The sequence below is a fragment of the Vulpes lagopus genome, chromosome 20 (genome assembly GCF_018345385.1).
Source record: "Vulpes lagopus strain Blue_001 chromosome 20, ASM1834538v1, whole genome shotgun sequence".
NCBI lineage: Eukaryota > Metazoa > Chordata > Mammalia > Carnivora > Canidae > Vulpes > Vulpes lagopus.
Window position 1 is genome coordinate 275,360 of NC_054843.1, and position 24,042 is coordinate 299,401.

Genomic DNA, 24,042 nt, shown 5'->3' on the forward strand with positions numbered 1-24,042 from the left:
GGAAAAATCATGTGAGGAATCGGTAAAGTAGAAAGCATGTCTTCATACGTTTTTTTAAATGATGAAAGTGTAGCCTGTTAACATAGGAGAAAAAAAAAAAGTCTGCGGGAGGAAGCACAAAATCATCCATGAGTCTATTGTGTTAGATACCAACTATGCGTATTTTGGTTAATGTCTTCAAAAATGTGTAGTCGTGTCTTACACAAATGAGATCACACTGCAGTGCTGTCTGGTAATCTTTCCGGGTAGCAATCTTGAGTGTTTTCTGAAATCAGTAAATAACCTAGATTAGGAAAGGATTGTTAAATGCTGCATGGCACTGTATGCTGTTTACGTACTTGGCCAGTTTTCTATGTGTGGACATTTTGTGCATGTATTTCTGATTGGCTTATATCCTTTGTTCGATTAAATTCCTGAGAGTAGAAGGTCTGTGCCAAAATACATGCATAGCTTTAGGGCTTTTGACGTTTATTCCTCTCTATTGTTTTTCTTTTCCCCAATTCATGGCATTAATTACATTCACAATGTTGTACAACCATCACTCCTATTTCCAGAACTCTTCCATCATCCCAAAGAAAAGCTCTAACTGCTAAGCAATATTTCCCTTTCCTCCTTTCCTCAGCCCTTGGTGACCTCTAATCTCATTTCTATCTATGAATTTGCCTATTCTAGAAATTAAGTGGAATCCTGTAGTATTTGTCCTGCTTATTTCGGTCAGCATCATGTTTTTAGTGTTTGTCTATGTGATTGTACTTCATTCTCGTTATGGCTGAGTAATACTCTATTGGGTAGAATCATATTTCAATGTATTACATTTTCTTTATTAATCTATTGATGGACAGAAGTTGTTTCTACTTTTTGGCTATTTTGAATAATGCTGCTATAAACACAGTGGCAAATATTTCCTTAAGACCCTGCTTTTAATTCTGTTGGGTAGGTACCTAGGAGTGGAATTACTGGGTCATATGCATTGTTCTTTGTTTTTGTTTTTGTTTTAAGTTATTTGACTCTTGAGATGTATTTATGTTTCTAGCTGAATCCTAAAAAATATTTATGTGATATGTAAGAACATTGTCATCATAAGCAGTTCATTGATCAGTACGATGCTGAGGTCCCCTGATTACCCTCATCTCTCCTGTTACCCAGGAGCAAACACCCGTTAGCTAGCGCGCTGTGTATTTTTCTGGAGATTTGCATAGGTATGTGGATAGGTACCTATGTAGTTGGCTTTGTGATAAGTTGTATCCCGTGTGTATCATTTTCTTCTTTTTGTCTTCAAGTGTGACTTGGCAATCTTTCTGTTACTGTATGTGTAATCCGATGGGGAGAGTCCTCTTACCAGCTGCCAACAAGGCCATGCTTTGGGTTCCGTCCCAGTAAATTTATTACTTTGAAACCGGAGAAGAGTGAGTCCACACCTGGGAGGTGGGTAAGGGAGCTGAGGACTGTGGCTGCCGTGTCTGGAGGCGGACTGGATGGTCAGAACACGGCCGGTGAAGGCTTCGCTCCATCGTGCAGCCGCATTTGAGGTTTTAATCCCCTTTCCTTGGGTGTCCTGATGGCCTCATACATTGTGTTGTGGACTCTTCCAGGCGTCTGCAGCCCTGGCCAGGAAGAAGGGGAAAGGCTTGCATAAAGACATGGCTATCTTTTGGCACAAGAAGAAAATAAGTGAGTTTGTGGTTATTCTTGGTATGGTCTCCAGTGCTGTGTGTGTGTGAGCCCTGCCCCCCAAGCTCTCACCAGTGCCACAGGGTGGGGGGTGGGGGGTGATTGTGAGTGTGCCCTGTGTCTCCCAAGTGTTTCTGAGGCTCCTCTGGAACCTCCTATAACAATTCAAAGGATGTTGTTACTTTTTCTTCTTTTTTTTTTTTTTTAAGGATTTTATTTATTTACTCATGAGAGAGAGAGAGAGGCAGAGACACAGGCAGAGAGAGAAGCAGTCCCCATGCAGGGAGCCCGATGCGGGACTCGATCCTGGGACCCCAGGATCACACTCTGGGCCATAGGCAGGCGCTAAACCACCCAGAGCCACCCAGGTGTCCTAGGACATTACTTTTTCAAACACAGTAGAAAAAAAAGTCCAGCGTCAAGTGATTTGTGGATCATGAGCTCTGTGCTCTTATGTCCTCAGGTCCCAACAAGAAGCCGTTTTCCCTGAAGGAGAAGAAGCCAGGTGACGCGGAAGCCAGTCATGGCCCTGAGGACACACCCTTTCAGCACTCTCCCCTCGGCAAGCCTGTGGTGAGGGCCGCAGCCGGCACCCTCCTGAATAAAAGGTATGGCCGGTCCTTCCTGTGGGTTCTTCGACTTCTGTGCACCCGGTGACGGTCATGGCAGGGCAGTGGGTGATACGCTGACACCTGAGCACGGGGACTGGGAGAGGGAGAGGAGGGCATGGTGGAAGGGCGAGGGGGAGATGGCTGGGCACAGCCTCTGGGGCCTTGCTTGCCCCCTCGGGCCCATGTCCCGTGTGCTTGTACTTGCACCTGATGTGTCTGTGGAAGAAGCAACTTTCTCCCTTGAGAGTCCAACAGGCCGTATAACCAAGTGTCCCTAATAGGTCCTCGTAGCTGTTCGCAGTATGACTTTCTGTAGGTCTCGCTTGTCACGGTGAGGTGGTCTCCCTCAGCTGCGTGTTAGCTGGGGAGCCGGGGGTCCAGCCCTCAGGTGGGAGTGGCACATGGTGTGTGCTTCACACGGCCTCCCCACCCCAGTGGAAATCAGCTCCCGGAGCACCCCCGGCCCTCTTCCCACGTCACCCTGCCTCCTCCTCACAGTCTGCTTCTGTTTGATCCTTCACGTATTTTGGTCAGTGGATTGTTTCCTCACCTTTCACTTCACAGTTAGTTTAGTTGCTGGTTTGCCTTTGCTTTTTCCTTTCCCACCCAGCCAGTCACATCTTCTTTAACACTCGAGTTCACCGAGTGTTGAAAGCCAGTTAGAAAAAGGGGACACTCAGAGACATCGCCCATTTCTATTTGCTACATCCTTCTACCTGTGAAGTGGTGTATGGTGTATGGAAACACAGGCATGCGATTTCCTCATGGGTTTTTATTTTTAAAATTTAATTTATTTTTAGAATTTTATTTATTTATTCATAGAGACACCCAGAGAGAAGAAGAGACACCGGTAGAGGGAGAAGCAGGCTGCCTGTGGGGAGCCCAATGCGGGACTCAATCCCAGGACCCTGGGGTCACGACCTGAGCCAAAGGTGCTCGGCCACCCAGGCATCCTGGGCTTTTATTTTTTTAATCACAAGCTGAATTTCATTTTTTTGACATAGAAATCTACGGATACTCATTTTAACTCTTTAAATGGGCTCATCTTATTTTATAAAGATAAGAATATTTCAACAACAATTTTTTTTTTTTAAGATTTTATGTATTCACAAGAGACACAGAGAGAGAGAGAGAGGCAGAGACACAGGCAGAGGGAGAAGAGGCCCTATGCAGGGAGCCCGATGCGGGACTCGATCCCGGGACCCCAGGATCACGCCCTGGGCCAAAGGCAGACGGTCAACCACTGAGCCACCCAAGCACCCCTCAAGATTTTAAAACTGTAGTGAATGACAGGAGTAACACCTTTGTGCTCACTAGCATCATCGAGGCTTGTCTCAAGTCAGTGCTTGTAGTTTTCCAGTTTTGGAGGAGCAGAACATCTTCAGAAGTGGAAGTGATGGAAGCACCTGACGGATGCCAAGCCCTTGATGTGTTACTTTTCTTTGTAGCTCTCCAGTGAAGAAGCCAAGTCTTCTAAAGACCCATCAGTTTGAAGGAGACACTTTTGACTCGGGCTCTGAGGGCTCTGAGGGTCTTGGGCCATGTGTATCATCCCTTAGCACCCTGATAGGTACCGTGGCTGAGACTTCTGAGGAGAAATACCGCCTGCTTGACCAGAGGGACAGGATCATGAGGCAAGGTATGGTGGGCACATCTCAGCTGTGGTCCAGGGACCTGGCTGAGGTCATGATAAGGTCACTCCGGGAGCTGTGAGGAGGGAGCAGCCCTGCCCGTGGGGTCCACTGTCCTTGAGTCTCTGGGCCCTCCAGTGCCCCACATATTATGTGCTATTTACTAGTTTCCTAAGGGGCTGGGTGTAGATGTGGATATAACGCAGATATGTCTTTTTTTTATATTTGGAAGAAAATCCATAAACTATTGATCTGTGCTAAATTAAACATTTTAAAGGGTAATTTTTAGACAGAAAGCACATTTTTTTAAAAAAAATTTTATTTGGTTATTCATGAGAAACACAAGCAGAGGGAGAAGCAGGCTCCCTGTGAGGAGCCTGATGTGGATCTCAATCCCGGGACCCCAGGATCATGCCCTCGGCTGAAGGCAGACACTCAACCACTGAGCCACCCAGGCGCCCCCAGAAAGCACATATTAAACAAATCTGTTTGAAAGAAATCTCCACAAATAAAACTTAAGAAATGCAACCAGGGTAAAAATTGGTAATTCCTTTCAGAAAGGGCTGATTTCCCTAATATAGAAAGTTCTGTGGAAGTTACTGTGGAAAAGACCAGCCCAATTGAGAAACGACTAGAGGGTCAGGAGGGTTACAGAAAAGGAAGTATACTTGGCCCTTGACCAACACAAAGGCAGGAGCAGGAGCACCGTCCCCCTTGTAGTCAAAAATCCACATATAACTTTTGACTCCCCCAAAACTTAACTGCTAATAGCCTGCTGGTGACTGATGTATAACACAGCACGTATTTTGTTTGTTATATGTATCACGTCTTACATTCCTACAATACATTAAGCTAGGGAGAAGAAAATGTTACAAAAATACATGTACAGTGCTGTAAAAAAAAAAAAATCTGTGTACCAGGGGACCTGCACAGTTGAAACCTGTGTTCAAGGGTCAACTGTGTCGTGAATTGGTTTTTAAACATACGGGAAGGTGCTCACCCCGTCATACAGAGGGACGCCAGTTATACCCCAGAGGTGGCCTCTGCCCCATTGTGCCGTGCTGCCCTGTCCTTGGGCCGGCCATGGACGGCTGCACTCCTTTGGAAGAGGGCAGGTCTGCGGTATCTTTCAGCCTTAGGGAAGTCTGCCTTTGACCCAGCATTCATCCAGTGTCTGTCCCACACGCGGTCCTGTGTGTGTGTTTCACACAAAAGCTTGTTTGTGACGACAAAGATTGGGAACTGACTGTCCATGTAGCAGGATTCTAAACAGTCTGAAAGAAGACTGGGGTTTCTTTATGGAAAAAAAATGAAGATTTATTGTGAAGTGGAAGATCATAGTGTGGAAGTATGTAGTATGCCACCGTTCATATATAAATAAGGGGGGAAGCGTGTGTCCATACATACACGAGCATGCCTGCCTGCGGGTACATGCGATAGTCCTGGGGTATGAAAAGATATGTTCACGTTGACTCAGAGCGGGGAGCAAGGTGGGGAGGGGTTCTATTTTGACATTTTTATACTTTTCAAATATGACCCATCTGAATATATTACCTCTTCAAAAAATATTCTGTTACCTTTAAAAAAATGTGTGCAGTGCAGTGACCGTGAATAAAGGTATTTGTGCTTTTCTTTGCGAAGTTTCTTTTAAATTATATTTTAGCTGTGGGATTTTCGTCTTTTAGAAGATGTGAATAAGTGGAATAATCACAGTGCTTCCTTAATATGGTAGTAAGAGCTGCTGTCAAACATTATCATTGTCATATATCATCATACATATATTATATCATTGACATGGTGATTTTTATATTCCAAATAAAATTAGTATTGAAATTTTCCAAAATAAAAATAAGCTGTATGTATTTTGAGCCTGAAGTTGTATTTCATCTCACTTAAAAGATAATTTGTAACTATTTAATTTTATGGGAAGTGGCAGTGGTTTAATCAGGACCAAGGTGTTTGCTGTTATAGTAACAACGGGATAAAAGAGAACCAATGCAGTACTTTTAGAGCACTAGTGTGTTTGGAATATTTACAATTGGCAAATTGATTTTAACAAACACACCGCAGCATGGTTGTTCATTGTTGAGTTGCTACAAAGCCTTGGACAGCAATGCGTGCCGCCCTGCCAGTGTGCAGTGCAGACCTGTGGCTGTTGCGAGGGGACGGGGCCTTTGGGTGCCCTGCTACCTGACGTTATAGGCCATACTGCCCTTTCTCTACTCCTGGTGTTTTACTTCGTCTTTTGTGTATGGCATTTGCTTTCATTTTTCCTTTTATCGTCATAGTAATTGTGTTACACATTTTTACTTGTCATTTAGCTCGAGTGAAAAGAACCGACCTGGACAAAGCAAGGACTTTCGTTGGGACATGCCCAGATATGTGTCCTGAGAAGGAGCGGTACATGCGGGAGACCCGGAGCCAGCTGAGTGTGTTTGAAGTGGTCCCGGGGACTGACCAGGTGAAGCCCCCTGACCTCTCTAGGCTGCCGTCCATATTCAGTTTTTTATTTTTATTTTTATTCTTTTTTATTTAATTAATTTTTATTGGTGTTCAGTTTACCAACATACAGAAAAATACCCAGTGCTCATCCTGTCAAGTGTCCCCCTCAGTGCCCATCCCATCACCCATTCCCCCCCACCCCCTACCCTCCTCCCCTTCCACCACCCCTTGTTCATTTCCCAGAGTTAGGAGTCTTTATGTTCTGTCTCCCTTTCTGATATTTCCCACACATTTCTTCTCCCTTCCCTTATATTCCCTTTCACTATTATTTATATTCTCCAAATGAATGAGAACATACACTGTTTGTCCTTATCCGATTGACTTACTGCACTCAGCATAATACCCTCCAGTTCCATCCACGTTGAAGCAAATGGTGGGTATTTGTCATTTCTAATGGCTGAGGAATATTCCATTGTATACATAGACCACATCTTCTTTATCCATCATCTTTCGATGGACACCGAGGCTCCTTCCACAGTTTGGCTATTGTGGACATTGCTGCTAGAAACATCAGGGTGCAGGTGTCCCGACGTTTCATTGCATCTGAATCTTTGGGGTAAATCCCCAACAGTGCAATTGCTGGGTCGTAGGGCAGGTCTATTTTTAACTCTTTGAGGAACCTCCACACAGTTCTCCAGAGTGGCTGCACCAGTTCACATTCCCACCAATAGTGCAAGAGGGCTCCCCTTTCTCCACATCCTCATCAACATTTGTGGTTTCCTGCCTTGCTAATTTTCCCCATTCTCACTGGTGTGAGGTGGTATCTCATTGTGGTTTTGATTTGTATTTCCCTGATGGCAAGTGATGCGGAGCATTTTCTCATGTGCGTGTTGGCCATGTCCATGTCTTCCTCTGTGAGATTTCTGTTCATGTCTTTTGCCCATTTCATGATTGGATTGTTTGTTTCTTTGGTGTTGAGTTTAAGAAGTTCTTTATAGATCTTGCAAACTAGCCCTTTATCTGATACGTCATTTGAAAATATCTTCTCCCATTCTGTAGGTTGTCTTTTAGTTTTGTTGACTGTATCCTTTGCTGTGCAAAAGATTCTTATCTTGATGAAGTCCCAATAGTTCATTTTTGCTTTTGTTTCTTTTGTGCCGTCTGTATTTAATCTTCAGGGTGGAGGTGGGATATATATAGGGGCGGGTGGACATAGTATTCTTTGTACTTTCTGTACATATTGATACTTGATTTGGGTGTTTACCTTTGTAGAGGGTGGCAGGGATTTAGAGTGTGGCTACTGTGAACGTTCATACTAAATTGTTCTGTGGGGTGTGTACTAAACAATCTTGTGTAAGGTGACTGACCCCATGGTACTCTGAGGTATAGATGTAGATATAGATTTGTTTCATAGATTAAAAGTTTCTTTTCTTTTTTGCACAATTTTAGTCCTACCTTTTCTGTGTTTCTGTTTTGACAGTTGAGATTATTCTCTAGATGCAATTGTGTGTGAATCCTTTTCACTTAAAATTATAAACATTTTCTTTTCTGATAAACTCAGCATCTTTTAAATGAAAGTATATTGTTTGATTATGTAGCTCTATCAAAACTTCCCATTTTGCAATCACTAGATAGGCTATTTCTAATATTTACATTTCATTAATAATCCTATTGGGCATATTATATGTAGTGAGTCTGAAGTAGATTATTTCCTTCTGATAGATCCTAAGAATTAAACTACTACATCAGAGAGTATGACCTTCCTTGAGATTCCTGAAGATGTGTGGGCCTATGCGTGTTCCTAAATTGTTTCCTGAGAAATCTGAGAGTCCCATGCTCCATGGATGCCCCTTGGCTGGTGTTTTTAGGTTGCCCTTGCCCAGTGTCGGGTCCCCAGCTGGGCAGGAGCATCACCGCAGAAGCTACTACCCTAGGAGACAGTGGTGCTGGCTTGCAGTGGATGACCAGGGTTCGGTCCTGTGGGCATCTGAGCTTCTGCCCTTCTGCTACACATCTTCAAGCTCCTCCTGCACGTGTGATACCTCCAGGCCTTTGTGTGCAGCGATCCTGGCCCCTCGAGGGTCCTACTGCTGTCTCCATTTCCTTTCTAGTCTGTGTAGACTGACTTTGGTGTTTGAGTGTGGCTGAGGTCTGTTACAGTGCTTCAGAGTCCTTTACTTGTCACACCTCTACCCTTGGAGCAATGCAAGTGTATCTCCACTTATGTTCTTTCTTCTTTTTTAAAATTTTAAAGTAATCTGTGTACCCAATATGGGGCTTGAACTCACAACCCCGAGATCAGGAGTTGCCATGCTCTACCGATTGAGCCAGCCAGGCACCCCCCAGGCACCCCCCACTGCTTCTTCACCCCTTGTTATATTCACTAAAAACACATTTCTCATTTGTTTTTGAATTTTGATCATTACCTTCAAACAGAAATTTTACCTTTGAAAATTGTATTCTATACTATTGATCTTGTAGGAGGATGTAGGTGATTTGCCCCTCATTTTAAGGCACAGCTGCAGGGGGGCTGGCCAGCACCTACACGCAGCTGTTTGGCCCCACTGTGTCTCCCCAGGTGGACCACGCGGCAGCTGTGAAGGAGTACAGCCGTTCCTCCGCTGATCAGGAGGAGCCCCTGCCCCATGAGCTGCGGCCCTCGGCAGTGCTCAGCAGGACTATGGACTACTTGGTGACCCAGATCATGGACCAGAAGGAGGGCAGCCTGCGGGACTGGTACGACTTCGTGTGGAACCGCACGCGGGGCATACGGAAGGTATCAGCCACTTCCATCAGAAAACTAGAAAATGCATGTGAATTCCACAGTTGAAGCGAGATTTCATTTTATTTTACTCAATTATATTTTATCCATGTAACACAAACAAAAACCTGCTATTACTTAAAATCATTACAAAGTCCTGTTAAAATGTGCATTATGGGCTTTATTTAAAATTGACAAAAGAGGGGATCCCTGGGTGGCTCAGCGGTTTGGCGCCTGCCTTTGGCCCAGGACGCAATCCTGGAGTCCCAGGATCAAGTCCCATGTCGGGCTCTTGGCATGGAGCCTGCTTCTCCCTCCTCCTGTGTCTCTGCCTCTCTCTCTCTATGTCTATCATAAATAAATAAATATTTGTTAAAAAAATTGACAAAAGAGAAATTCAGGTAGTTATGATCTTCTAATAGTTTGCTATGCATGGAAATAGGTGTGTGAGATCTGTGTGTGTACGAGACACATGTGTATGTAAGGTTGTATGTGTAATACTCCCTCTTGCTTGTGGCCAGGACATCACACAGCAGCACTTGTGTGACCCTGTGACGGTGTCCCTGATTGAGAAATGCACCCGGTTCCACATCCACTGTGCTCACTTCATGTGTGAGGAGCCCATGTCCTCTTTTGATGCCAAGATCAACAATGAGAACATGACCAAGTGCCTTCAGAGTCTGAAGGAGATGTACCAAGACCTGAGAAATAAGGGTGTGTTCTGTGCCAGTGAAGCAGAGTTCCAGGGCTACAATGTTCTACTCAATCTCAACAAAGGGGACATCCTAAGGTAAATTTTCAAATTTGGAAGCTAGCCTAAACTGTATGGAAAGGCAGGGCTTTTTTTTTTTTTTTTCCCTAAAGATTTAATTTATTATTTTTGGAAAAGATTTTATTTCTTTGAGAAAGAGTACATGAGCAGGCGGTAGGGGCTGAGAGTGGGGGAGAAGCAGACTCCTCACCACGCAGGGAGCTCAGCATGGGGACCTATCCCACGACCCTGGGATCCTGACCTGAGCAGAACACACTCAACCGAGTCACACTCAGGTGCCCCTTAAGATTTTATTTTTTAAGTAATCTTTACACCCAGGGTGGGGCTCGAACTCACAACCCCGAGATCAAGAGTTGTGTGCTCTACTGACTGAGCCAGCCAGGTGCTCCAGAGCTCCAGTGGAAAGGCAGGATTTAAAGATTTTTTATTTATTCGTTTTGAGAGAGCTTGAGCAGGGGAGAGAGTCAGAGGGAGTGGGAGAAGCTGGCTCCCTGCCGAGCAGGGTCCTACCCCTAGGACTCCAGGATCATGACCTAAACCAAAGGCAGAACCTACTGAGCCACCCAGGTGCCCCAAGAGGCAGAATTTTTTTTTTAATTTAAAAAAAATTTGTATTTTATTTAAATTCAATTAACATAGTGTCAGAAGTAGAGTTCAGTGATTGACCAGTTGGATATAACACCCAGTGCTCATCTCATCTTGTGCCTCCTTCTTCATGCCCATTCCCCAGTGACCCCATCTCCCATCCCCTCCCCTCCAGCCAGCCTCAGCTTTTTTTTTTTTTTTTTTTCCTGAGATTTAACTTACTTATTCATGAGAGACACAGAAAGAGGGGCAGAGACACAGGCAGCGGGAGAAGCAGGCTCCCTGCATGACGTGGGACTTGATCCCAGGACTCCAGGATCAGGCCTTGGGCTGAAGGCAGGCGCTAAACCGCTGAGCCACCCAGGCTGCCCCCAAGAATGAATTTTAAACACTGGTCTGGTACACAGGTAGACGTTTATATGAGAAATACAGCAGGGGATCCCTGGGTCTCTGTCCTTACTGTTGGTAAACCAGACTTGGTGACAACCAGTGGCTCCTTTAACTCCAAGGCTGCCTTACATATGCTAAAGCTGGTTTTTTTAGCTTACTGTTTTCCCTGAGGACCTTGTTAGTGATAGTCTAAATGTGTCACTGATTTTTAGTTCTAAAATTAAATCTTGGAGATAACCTAGTTATAAAAAGGGGTTTGCAGTCTTTCTTTTTTTTATATATGATAGGTTTCTCCCTATATGTTTTTCATTTTTTAAAGCTTTTATTTATTTATCATTAGAGCGTGAGCTTGGGTGTGCATGCTCTCACAGTCGGGCAAGGGAAGGGGCAGAGGGAAAAGGAGAAGCAGACTTCCCACTGAACAGGGAGCCCGACATGGGGCTCGATCCCAGGACCTTGAGAGCATGACCTGAGCCGAGGGCAGATGCTTCACCCTCTGAGCCACCCAAGTGCCCATCTCTCTTTTTAAATTTTATTTATTAGAACTGGCAAGCAGAGGGAGGGGCAGAGGGAGAGAATCTCCAGCGACTCCCTGCTGTGCGCGGAGCCCCTCGTGTGGCTCAGTCTCATGACCCTGAGATCGTGATCTGAGCTGAAACCAAGGGTCAGGTGCTTAACCAGCTGAGCCACTCAGGTGCCCTGATAGATATCTCTTGTGAGTGATTCAGTCAACTCTGTTTATTTATAAAGCAACACAGAGTTAAATTTTTTTAGATGTCGTCCTCATGAAAAACAGCTGGCGGTCGTTTGGCATTAAAGTTATTATTTGATAATCCTTAAATTATTGCTTGAATTTATCATTTTTAAAAAAATTTTTTTAAGGATTTTATTTATTTACTCATGAGAGACAGAGGCAGAGACACAGGCAGAGGGAGAAGCAGGCTCCCTGTGAGGAGCCTGACATGGAACTCAATCCCAGGACCCCGGGGTCACATCCTGAGCGGAAGGCAGACGCTCAACCCCTGAGCCACCCAGGGGCCCTATTTACCATCTTTTTAGGCAGCCCTATTGTTCCAATCCAACCCAAGACTGACTGCTTTGAAGTTAGTAAACTGAATAGAATGTCACATCTATTTTCATGGATATTTTGTCTAAATAAAAATAAAATTAGGGGCGCCTGGATGGCTCTGTCAGTTAAATATCCGACTGGGTCTTGGCTCAGATCTTGATCTCGGTAATGAGTTCAAGCCTCATGTTGGGCTGCTCGCTAGGCCTGGAGCCTAAATTAAAACAAACGGAAAAGAAAAAAAATTCTAATCCCTTTGTCTTCTTTAATTGACAGAGAAGTACAACAGTTCCATCCTGCTGTTAGAAATTCCACTGAAGTGAAATTTGCTGTTCAGGCCTTTGCTGCACTGAACAGTAATAATTTTGTGAGATTTTTCAAACTGGTCCAGTCGGCTTCTTACCTGAATGCTTGTCTTTTACACTGTTACTTCAATCAGGTGAGTAACACGGCTGTACTTACAGAATTGGCAGGGAGCGGATCGTGACTGGTATTTAAGTGCTTCTCTATTCCAAGGACGGCAGGTCCCAGGCTGACCCCGTGCAGGCCTCGCAGCAGCCCCCGAGGGCTGCTGGCGTGACCTTGTTTCCCGGGGCCCGGCTCCATGGACAACTGACAGAAAGGGCTGTGCGATGGAAAATACTCTGTTTAGATCAGAAAAATCTATGATTTGAGCTCAGCACTGTCACTTTCCATAGAAACAAAGAAACCAAAAATTGCACATACAAAACCCCTGACTTAAGCATTTTTAGTGTTACTAGTCTAAAATATTGGAGAGTAAACTGATGACACTGATTTGGTTTCAGGAACCATCTTAAGGGCCCGCTCCTTGTCGAGTATGGTGCTGTGCCTTGGGGTTGCACACCCAGGGAAGACCCACGTCTTCCCTGGCGCTTCACGCAGAGTGTGAGTGTCTGGTCTCAGAATTCCCCACGTCAGGTCTTCAACCGTGGCCCCCTGACCGTGCACACACCGTGCTGCCCCCAGCTGGGTGGGCAGGAGGCTGCTGGGGTGGGAGGGGTCTTAGGACCTGGTTCTGTGACTCTTTGGTTGCACATCAAGTCCTCTGGTAAACAGGGACTGAGTTCACGGTCGTCACCCAGACAGGGTCCCCTGTAGACTTGTTTGTTGTCCTGACAGTTGCCAACAGCACTGAAATTCTGGAACAAATGGAAAGATTTTTAACAACATCTGTTTGGAGAACACTGTACATTCAACAAGTAAAACTGATAGTTAATATTTTCAAAATTATTTGAATGTCTAATGTTATTAGACTGTTGACCATTTGTATCTGTTCTAATAACTTGAAACAAAAAAAACATCTAATGGCTTTTTCTTTAGAGGAAGAGCGTTTGATGTGATCCGACAGGCTCTGTTCTTGCTCAGTCCACCTGTTGTGCTGCTTCCTGTCCCTCCAGCCCCAGAACACTCCTGCCCCAGGGCCTTTGCACTTGCTTTGCTCGCTGCTTTTCTCTCCCATCGTAGAGCACTGTGGTGTTCATCTTCAGGTCGTGGCTTGGCTGCCCCGTCCTCAGCAGGCCCACCCTGCCCACCTGGCCTCCTCCTCTGCCTTCCTGTGTTCACTGTCACCATTCAGTGTGCTGTGTATTTCACGGGTTCCTGTTGCTCACTGTTGGTTTCTCCCTAACATGCCAGTTGTGGGGCAGGGAGTCTGCTTTGTTCATTGCTGTGTGCTCAGCGCTAACACCACCAGGTGAGGAGTAAATACTCGGTACACACGTTAGAATTACACGCAGGTGCATAGCTGACCTGCATGTCTGCCGGCGCACGGTTTGCCCTCGAGGCTTTCTTTAGAATGAAGCCTTCGTGGCCTCGTGTTGCTGTGTCCAGACCGCCTGCTTCACGCGCGTTCCTATGCATCTCCCGCTGGGCCGGTGCCTTGACCGCTAAGCCTGGGCCCCTTCACACCAGATTGCTTTCCAGAGGGACCACGCGACAGCAGGTCACTGACCCCCTCGTGGCATTTTGTGGTCACGGGATGACTGGCCCTTAATGCTGCTGTGGTTTGGCTTCCCCTTCAGATCCGCAAAGACGCTCTCCGAGCACTCAACATCGCGTACACCGTGAGCACGCAGCGCTCCACCGTCTTTCCCCTGGATGGCGTGGTGCGCATGCTGCTCTTCAGAGACTGTGAAGAGGCCACAGACTTCCTGAACTACTATGGTCTCACCGTCTCTGACGGGTAAGAGTGGGGGGGTGGTGTGGGATCTCTCTTTGGGTTTTTTTTTCTCTTTTAATTGAGATAAAGGGATGGGAAGTGCCAGCTCCATGCCAGACTCCAGAGAGGGCCCATTCCACGTGCTGCCCCCCTGGGACGCAGGCACACACGGCGAGGCTCGGAATGGCTGGGGAGCATCCCCAGGTGACACACGGCTCGTTAGCGGATTGGCATTCAGACCTGTTTCTTTGCGATTCTAAAGTCCTGCTTTTCCCAGGTTACTGAAGGAACTAAAGGCAGAGGTTAGGGTCTGCCTTATTGTTTCTCTTGGATGACTTCTGCTGACCAGTGACTCCCACGGCCCACCAGGGGCCCGCTAGGCCACGGGCCTCTCTGCTGCTCACAGTCAGTGTTTTGAACCTGATGCCACTCGTGGACCTCTTCCCAGAGGCCCCTACCATGCACCGTGTCTTGTTCCGAGCTGCTGTCTCTCCAGCCCTTCCCTCATTGGCAGCGCCTTCCCGCCTGCTTCCTGCAGGCCTGTCCTTAACAGAAACACGCGGCTCTGGGATGAGGTGGAGCCAGTGGGGGTGTGGTCCACCTGTGCCCGTGTGCAAGCAGGCCGGGAGGCTCCCGTGTCACAGGCAGACGTCCAGACTGGCCGAGGTGGGGACTGCGGGCTGGGCCGCCAGGTTGGCCCGTACTGCCTCCCTCTTCATTTACGTGTGGTTGTGGGGTGTGGGGACGGGGCTTCTAGCACGGCTGCTGGGTGCCAACAAGGTGCAGGTTGGCTTCTCACCGACGTAACGCTTCTCTGGGTTCCCTGTGGTCTGCGTAGCTGCGTTGAGCTGAACCGGTCCTCGTTCCTGGAACCAGAGGGCTTATCCAAAGCCAGGAAGTCGGTGTTCATCACCAGGAAGCTGAGCGTGTCGGTTGGGGAAATCGTGAACGGAGGACCACTGCCCCCCATCCCTCGTCATACTCCCGTGTGCAGCTTCAACTCCCAGAACAAGTACATCGGGGAGAGCCTGGCTGCGGAGCTGTCTGTGGGCATCCCGAGACCCAGCGTGGATGCCGGAGGTGAGGAGCTGCAGCTGTGTGGGGAGCTAGTGTTGCCCCTGCAGGAGGCTTCCCTGCCGGCGGGAGTATCCGTCTTATTTGAAGGTGGGGTGGCTGGGTATTGACTCGGGGCTCAGGTATTTCTCCCTCTTAGGTATTTCTTCCTGGCCTTGGATAAGCCTCCCGAGTGGCTCCCTGAGGTCACAATGCTTGGTTCCCGTGGGTGAAGCACACGCTGTCCCCTGTGACCTTGCTCGGGAGGGTGGCCAGTTCTTAGGCTGACTATGGGTGCTGGGGGCTTGTCCTGAGTGCCTGTCCTTGCCTGTCCCCTTCCAGGTGGGGGAAAAGGAGAGGCATGTGGTGCAGAGGCAGATGTCCTGCCGCCCGCTCTCCTCCAGCAGCCTCTTGCTGTGCCCGCGCCCATACCAGCTTCTCTGCCTCACCTCCCGGCACCGGCCCCGAGCACAGCGCCTAGCCTCTTCCAGGCCCCCGGGCAGTCCCCCACGCAGCCCCCCGTGCAGCCCGAGTTGCTTCCTCCAAGGCCTGTACCTGCGTACTCTGATGCGGTAAGGAGCCCTTCGTGCACGGGTCACCAGCCGGGGCGCCTCCATCGTTCTGAAGGGTGCCTGGGGGCCCCAGCTTGCTGTCTGCGTCTGTGGGAAAGGGCTTCGGCTCAGGCTTTGGAGAAGGCGTGGGAGGGTTTTTATGGACCTGGGGTGGGGGCTGCAAGGAGTGGTCCTGGCGCTGGGGGCTCTGCGGCCCTGTGGTCTCTGGAGCACCCCCGGCCTGTGGAGTAGGCTGTTGCCTGCTGTCCCAGGAGGAGCCCAAGGAGAGGACCTGCCCGCCGTCACGCAGCTGCAGGTGGCAGAGCTGGGCCGACCCCCCAGGCTCTGTGCCGCGCGCCCGGCTTCGTCACAGTCTCAGGACATCAGTTCAGGGCTTCTGTGCCTATGCCGTCTCATGCCCCCGATGCGTCTGCTCACATGCAGCTGGGGACGTGTTGACTCGGGACGCCTGGGGCCTGCAGCACCCAGTGCCTGCTGTTGGGGTTGAGCAGAGCCTGTCGACCACATAGGTGGTAGGATTGCGCCCACCACCCTGCTGCTCGGGCAGGTGCTGAGGGGACGTGAAGAACGGCTGGAGAAACTAGCGTGTTTGATGCGATGTGGCGGGTGTGCTGGGCGGGCGGTGGGCAGGCAGCGGGCTCGCCCTGGCCTCCGGGAGGCTTCTCCGTTCATCAGCCGGAAAGCCTTCCAGAAGCAGCATGGCTGATTCCCACGTGAGGACTGTCGGGGTCCTCAGACAGCTTGCGAGCGACGTTTGCCCCAGGGCGGGGGCTGCCCCAGGCCACCTCGGGTCCTGTGCAGGGCTCGGGGCCCTCGGGCTGTAAGGCCGGGGGGACTGAGGCCGAGTCTCCCTGCCACGCCTGACCCCTCTGACCTCTCCTCAGGACCTGGCTCAGGTGGTGGATGAGCTCATCCAGGAGGTCCTGCAGAGGGACTGTGAGGAGGTTGGCGCCGCCGGGGCGGCCTTCGCCATGACAGCCCTGGGGTGAGTGCCGTGCCCCTCCGCTCTGAAGCTGCCCGCCCGCCGGGCCCCCGTCCCTCTTTTTCTCCCTGTGGAGCTGCTCGGTCTCGGGCAGGATGCACCTGCCCTTGGTGCAGCCTTAGCTGTGCTGGCGCTCCTGACCTCGGTCGCTGGCAGGAGTTTCTGCAGGTGTGCGCCTTTTGAGCAAGGTTGGGTTTGTTAGAGTTCTAAAGTAAGGCCTATTTTTCCTTAAACTTTAAATATGCCTTTACAATCTAGTGAAGTAAAAATTTCTTTATTCTCTATTGAATATTAGAAACACTTTTATGTGATCTTGGATTAAATTTTACTTTAGAAATTTAACAGATTAAATCCTTTTTTTGATCTTTTTTTTTTAATATTTATTTATGATAGTCACAGAGAGAGAGAGAGAGAGAGAGAGAGGCAGAGGCACAGGCAGAGGGAGAAACAGGCTCCATGCACCGGGAGCCCGATGTGGGATTCGATCCCAGGTCTCCAGGATTGCGCCCTGGGCCAAAGGCAGGCGCCAAACCGCTGCGCCACCCAGGGATCCCTTTTTTTTTTTTTTTTTAATAAAGTCTTTTTTTTTTAAGATTTTATTTATTTATTCATGAGAGACACACACAGAGAGAGAGAGGCAGAGACACAGGCAGAGGGAGAAGCAGGCTCCATGCAGGGAGCCCTATGTGGGACTCGATCCCGGGACTCCAGGACCAATGCCCTGGGCCAAAGGCAGATGCTCAACCACTGAGCCACCCAGGGATCCCCCAGATTAAATCCTTTTAAACATTTGACATCAATTGTGTTTTATACCATGATGAAATTTCTTTAGAGATTTGAAGTTATATTTATAATATAAATCTCATGTTTCTAATATTTTAGATATCTAGTCTTCATAAATTTAATAGTCAAAAAAATTTTCTAAGACTTAAGCGACTTCTATAAAGTTAAGTAAAGCTAATTGACGTAGTAAATCAGATTATCTTAAGAATTTCAGACATGTAAAATCCTATTACACATGAAATCACGCAATGATTAAAAGGTATTCTTTCACCCAAAAGTGCAGATGCCTCAAAAGGATTAAGGTTATTGATAGGCTTGATTCATTTTCTTATACTGGACTCCTACCTTTAGTTTGAACTAAAAACAAATAGGATTTCATTGGCTTTGTTTTATTGTGATAAAATGTGCATAACAAAGTTAACCACCTTAATCATTTTTAAGCACACAATTCAGTGGCATTTAAGTGTGTTAACCATGTTGTGTATCCCTCATCACTATTTCCAAAATTTTTCATCCCAAACTGAAGCCATTCAGCAATAATATCCCATTCTCCTCTCTCCGCGGCTCCTGTTAACTTCTATTCTGTTTTATGACTTTATGATTTTGTCTCTTTTACACGCCTCACACGAGAGACATCGTAAGAGTATTTGTCCTTTTGTGTCTGGCTTGTTTTAGATACAAAAACGTCTTCAAGTTCATCTATAGTAGCACAAATCAGCATTTCCTTCCTTTTTATGGCTGAATAACACTCCCTTGAAGTATACAGTTGACTCTTGGGGTGTTGACGCCCTGTGCAGTCGAAAATCTGAGTTTAACTTTTGACTCCCCAAAATCTCAACTGCTTATAACCTACTATTGACTGGAAGCCTTACTGATAACAGTTAGTAGTTGATTAACACGCATCGTGTTTGTTGTATATATCAGTAAAGTAAGCTAGAGAGAAGAAAATGTTAATAAAATCGTAAAGGAAAGAAAGTCCACTTACCGTGGTGTTGGTGTCAGGGGACCCGTGCGGTTCAAAGCGTGCTGTTCAAGGATCACGTGTATCAGCACACATATACGTGTATATGTACCACATTTTGCTTATATGTCTGTTGATGGACACTGGTTTTTTTTTTTTTTCCCCTTTTGACTACTGCGAATAATGCTGTTAGGAACACTGGTTTACCAATAACTATTTGAGTCTCTGCTTTCAGTTCTTGTGGGCATATGCCTAGAAGTGGAATTACTGGACTATATGATCTTTTGTGTGTGTGTGTGTGTGTGTGTGTGTGTGTGTGTGTGTGTGTATGATTTTATTTATTCATGAGAGACACACAGAGAGAGAGGCAGAGACACAGGCCAAGGGAGAAGCAGGCTCCATGCAGGGAGCCCGATGTGGGACTCGATCCCGCGACCCCGGGGTCACGCCCTGGGCTGAAGGTGGTGCTAAACCGCTAAGCCACTGGGGCTGCCTCTTTTTTATATTTTTTGAAAAACTGCCAAACGCTTTTCCACAGTGGCTACACCATTTTGTATTCCCGCCATCAGCACACAAGGGTTCCATTTTCTCTGCATCGTTGCCAGCACACAGTATCATTTAAAAACTTTTGTAGGGATCCCTGGGTGGCGCAGCGGTTTGGCGCCTGCCTTTGGCCCAGGGCGCGATCCTGGAGACCCGGGATCGAATCCCACATCGGGCTCCCGGTGCATGGAGCCTGCTTCTCCCTCTGCCTGTGTCTCTGCCTCTCTCTCTCTCACTGTGTGCCTATCATAAATAAATAAAAAAAAATTTAAAAAAAAAAAAAATAAAAATAAAAACTTTTGTAGTAATCATCATCGTGGGTGCAAAGTGGTATCTCGTAGTTTGCATCTCCCTGATGAGTAACGATGTTAAGCGTGTTTTCATGTGCTTGCCTTTTGTGTATCTTCTTTGGAGAAATCTATATTCAAGTCCTTTGCCCATCTTTGAATTGTTTTTTTGTTGTTGAGTTTGTAGGAGTTCTTTTATTTTCTGAATGTTAGTCCCTTTTTAGATACATGATTTGCAAACATTTTTTCCTATTCTGCTTGGGAGTGCCTTTTTGTTTAGATTGCCTTTTCACTCTCTTGATCGTGTTCTAAGATGCACGAAAGTTTTAAATTTTATGCAGTTCATTTTATTGAATTTTTCTTTTGTTGCCTGTGCTTTTCAGTTTCATATTCAAGAAATTGCTAAATCCAACAATATGAATATTTTCCCATATTTCCTTCTAAGAATTTTATAGTTTTAAGTCTTTAAGTTTAGGTCTTTGACGTACGTTGGTTTCATTTTCATATACGGTATAAGATACAGATGCAACAGCATTCTTTTGTATATATTCTCTGTATTTTAAAATGACTGTCTTTTCCTCTTTGAATGGTCGTGACACCCTTGTTGGAAATCAACTGGCCATATGTGAGGGCTTCTTTCTTTCTTTCTTTCTTTCTTTCTTTCTTTCTTTCTTTCTTTCTTTCTCTCTCTCTCTCTCTCTCTTTCTCTCTTTCTTTCTTTCTTTTTAAAGATTTATTTATTTATTCATGACAGAGACAGAGACACAGAGAGAGAGATGGAGGCAGAGACACAGGCAGAGGGAGAAGCAGGCTCCATGCAGGGAGCCTGATGTGGGACTTGATCCTGGGTCTCCAGGATCACGCCCTGGGCCGAAGGCAGGTGCTAAACTGATGAGCCACCCAGGGATCCCTGTGAGGGTTTCTTTTTTGGATTCTCTGTTCTACTCTTTTGGTCCATATTGTCTATTTTTATGCCAGTTCCACATTGTTTTGATCACTGTACTTATGTAGTAAATTGAGGTTTGTTTGTTTTTTAAGATTTTTATTTATTTATGACTGACAGAGAGAGAGGCAGAGATATAGTCAGAGGGAGAAGCAGGCGCCATACACGGAGCCTGACATGGGACTCGATCCTGGGACTCCAGGATCATGCCCTGGGGTAAAGGCAGATGCTCAACTGCTGAGCCTCCCGGCTGCCCCTCAGTTCTAATAGGTTTTGAGTGGACTTCCTAGGATTTTCTGTATATAAGGTCATGTCCTTAGTGAATAGATAATAGTTTTTTTTTTTTTCTTTTGTACTTTGGATATTTTTTATTTTTCTGTAATGTCCAATATGGTATTGAATAGAAGCAGCAAATAGGGCATCCTTGTCTTGTTCTTGATCTTAAAGGAAAAGCTTTCAGCCCTTCACATCTGACTACGGTGTTAGCTGTGGGTGTATCACGTATTCATTTATATTCATGTGCAGGCTTTATCATGTTGAGGAAATTCTGTTTCTACTTTTTTTTTTTTGAAAATTTTTATCATGAAATGGGGCTGAATTTTGTTACATGCTCTTTCTGCATTACTTGGGATGATCATGTGAGTTTTTTCCCTTCAGTTTATTAATATGTTTGTATTACATTGGTTTTCATTTGTTGAACTATCCTTTCATTCCAGGACTAGATCCCACTTGGTAATTTTATATAATCCTTTAAATATATTGCTGAACTTTGGTTTGTTAGTATTTTGTTGAGGATTTTTATAACAATATTCTTAAGGGATATTGATCTGTAGTTTTCTAATAGTGTCTTTGTCTGGTTTTGGTATCCAATCAGGGCAATGCTAGTCTCACAGAAGTGTAGAGAATGTTTCTTCTCTTCAGATTTTTAGAAGAGTTTGAGAAGGGTTGGTGTTCTTCCATAAGTATTCAATATAATTTATCGGTGGAGCCATCTGGTTCTGGATTTTTCCTTATCAGGAGAGGTTTTTGAATACTGAGTCAATTTCCTCACAAGTTATAGGTGTATTCAGATTGTCTCTTTCTACAGGAGTCAGTTGTAATAGATTGTATGTTTTTAACCATGAGTTTAATTTTTATGCTAAAGACCAAATATGTATTTTTTTCCATGCTGATATTAGAAATGTAGTTATGCAGCTTGCTTGGATTGTATTCATCTATTTAGAATGATGCCCACTTTTCTCTGCCTAGCGTTTCCAATGCTGCTATGGAGGAGCTATTAACAGCTGCAACCACAGGTATTTTGAGGCACATTGCAGCTGAAGAAGTCTCTAAGGAAAGGGAGCGAAAGGAGGAGGAGAGGCGGCAGGCTGAAGAGGAGAGGTGAGTGTGCCTTGTGCGTGTGAGACAGCGTCGGAAGGTATGGACACAGGACAGAACCCACCCTGGCCTGGATGCTCCTACCGTTGTCCACTGCACTGGCCTCAGCCCTGGTTCACCTGCGCCCCATGCGCGCAGCCCAGGGGGTGGGTGGGCGTCCCGAGGTCACAGCCACCTTGTGCACAGCAGCCTTCCCTCCCGGCTGGCGTTGAGGGGAAGGTGTGGCAGGGAAGCTGGGGTGTGTGGCCGTGTGGCAGTCTGGTCGGGTCAGAGGAGTGGGCTTGCCGGCTGAGGCAGCCCCACTCACATCCCCACTTGCGAAGTCAGGAGTGTGCCGGCCCTTCAAAGTGACCCTTGTGCTTTTACCCGTAGGTTGAAACAAGAGCGAGAACTGGTGTTAAGTGAGCTGAGCCAGGGCCTGGCTGCAGAGCTCACAGAGCTGGTGGTGACAGAATGTGTGAGAGAGACCTGCTCCCAAGAGTTGCAGTAAGTCGAGTGCCGGTGTCCTGGAGCTGAGGGTGTGGGGTGGTGGGACGGTTAGGGTTGTTGAGGCACCGTGGCCAGGCTGCCGCGGTTCACGCCAGCCGTGTTGCACGCTGACAAGGAACATGTCTTGGAGCGGCCAACCATAAGATGGCGTCCCTGTGCTGGAGCTGTGTTGCGTCCAGAGAGGGCCTCGCTTCCGTGCCCAGCGCCGCCACCGGCCCTGCGCTGGCTCTGGGAGGTGTCCGTCAGCAGGACGATTCGTGGTAGTCCTCTGCGTGCCGAGTTAGCCACTGTCAGTTTTTCTCAAGTAGAAGGTCCTTTCTTGTTTCATATGTTAAAAGATTTCTCTGAATTCTTTCATTTAAGAACTTTATTAACTTATTTTTTTAAATTGAAGTCTAATTCACATGCAGTGTTATATTAGGTTCAGGTGTACAGCATATTGATTTGAAAGTCCTATATATAGATTCATTGCTCACCAAGGTAAGTGTAGTCACCACCTGTCACCATACAACATTATTACAGTATTTATTATTTAAAATATTTTGCTTATTTATTCATGGCGGGGGGGGCAGAGACACAGGCAGAGGGAGAAGCAGGCTCCTCGCAGGGAGCCCGGCACGGTACTCGATCCCCGGTCTCCAGGATCAGACCCTGGGCTGAATGGAGGGGCGCCAAACCGCTGAGCCACCCGGGCTGCCCCAGTATTTATTATTCACTGTATTCCCTGTGTTGTTCTTGTCATCTCTGTGACGTATTTATTTTGTGATTGGAAGTTTGTACTTCTTAATTAATCTCCATCTATTTCACTCATGCTCCCACCTGCCTGCCTCTGGCAACCACCAGCTCTCTGTATTTAAGAGTCTGTTTTTGTTTGTTCCTTTGTTCTGTGTTTTAGGTTCCACATAAAAGTGAAATAAGGTATTTGTCTTTCTCTGACTTAGTTCACTTAGCACATTATTCTCTACATCTATCCATGGGGTTGCAAGTGGCAAGATCTCATTCTTGTTTGATGGCTGAGTAGTATTTTTACACGCCTACACACACCCATGCCCACACCCACCCACACCCGTATCTTTGTTTATGTGTCTCTGGATACTTAGGTTGCTTCCACATCTTGATGATTGTAAGTAATGCTGTTATAAACATATGGGTGCAGATGTCTTTTCAAATTAGCGTTTTCAGTTTCATCGGGTTAATAAGTATGCAGTAGTAGAATTACCGGATCATAAGGTATTTTAAGTTTTATTTTTATTTTTATTTTTTTTTTAATTTTTATTTATTTATGATAGTCACACACACACACAGAGAGAGAGAGGGGCAGAGACACAGGCAGAGGGAGAAGCAGGCTCCATGCACCGGGAGCCCGACGTGGGATTCGATCCCGGGTCTTCAGGATCGCGCCCTGGGCAAAAGGCAGGCGCCAAACCACTGCGCCACCCAGGGATCCCTTATTTTAAGTTTTAGTTTTTTCAGGAGCCTCTATACTGTTTTCCACAACGGTTGTACTAATTTACGTTGCCACCAGCAGTACACAAGGGTTCCCTTTTCTCCACATCCTGGTCAACATCATTATTTCTTGTCTTTTTGAGTCTAGCCACCTGACTGGTATGAGGTGGTATCTCATTTATGGTTTTGATTCACATTTCCTTGATGACTAGTGTGATGTTGAGCATCTTTTCATGTGTCTGTTGGCCGTATATATGTCCTTTTTCGAGAAATGCCTATTCAGGTCCTCTGCCTGTTTTTAATTGGATTTTTTTTATGTTATGTAAGTTCTTAATATATTTTGGATATTAATCTTGTATTGGATAGATCATTTGTGGATATCTTCTCCCATTCAGTGGGTTGCCTTTTTGTTTTGCTGATGGTTTCCTTTACTGTGCAAAAGCTTTTTATTTTGGTATAATCTTAGTAGCTTGTTTTTGCTTTTGTTTGCTTGGCCTG

General features: G+C 46.4%; 1 protein-coding gene across 1 annotated transcript in view; it reads left to right on the forward strand.

The window, feature by feature from the left end:
- The window catches only part of LOC121479412 (minichromosome maintenance complex component 3 associated protein), a 54,209-nt gene that overhangs the window by 3,888 nt on the left and 26,279 nt on the right, over positions 1-24,042 (forward strand). Inside the window, exons 4-16 of the mRNA XM_041734952.1 lie at positions 1,593-1,671; positions 2,135-2,279; positions 3,731-3,921; positions 6,235-6,374; positions 8,934-9,131; positions 9,638-9,906; positions 12,206-12,368; positions 13,972-14,132; positions 14,947-15,188; positions 15,504-15,733; positions 16,618-16,718; positions 21,481-21,612; positions 21,982-22,095. Coding sequence (XP_041590886.1) covers positions 1,593-1,671; positions 2,135-2,279; positions 3,731-3,921; positions 6,235-6,374; positions 8,934-9,131; positions 9,638-9,906; positions 12,206-12,368; positions 13,972-14,132; positions 14,947-15,188; positions 15,504-15,733; positions 16,618-16,718; positions 21,481-21,612; positions 21,982-22,095 — 2,165 coding nt within the window. The remainder of the gene's footprint in view (positions 1-1,592; positions 1,672-2,134; positions 2,280-3,730; positions 3,922-6,234; positions 6,375-8,933; positions 9,132-9,637; positions 9,907-12,205; positions 12,369-13,971; positions 14,133-14,946; positions 15,189-15,503; positions 15,734-16,617; positions 16,719-21,480; positions 21,613-21,981; positions 22,096-24,042) is intronic.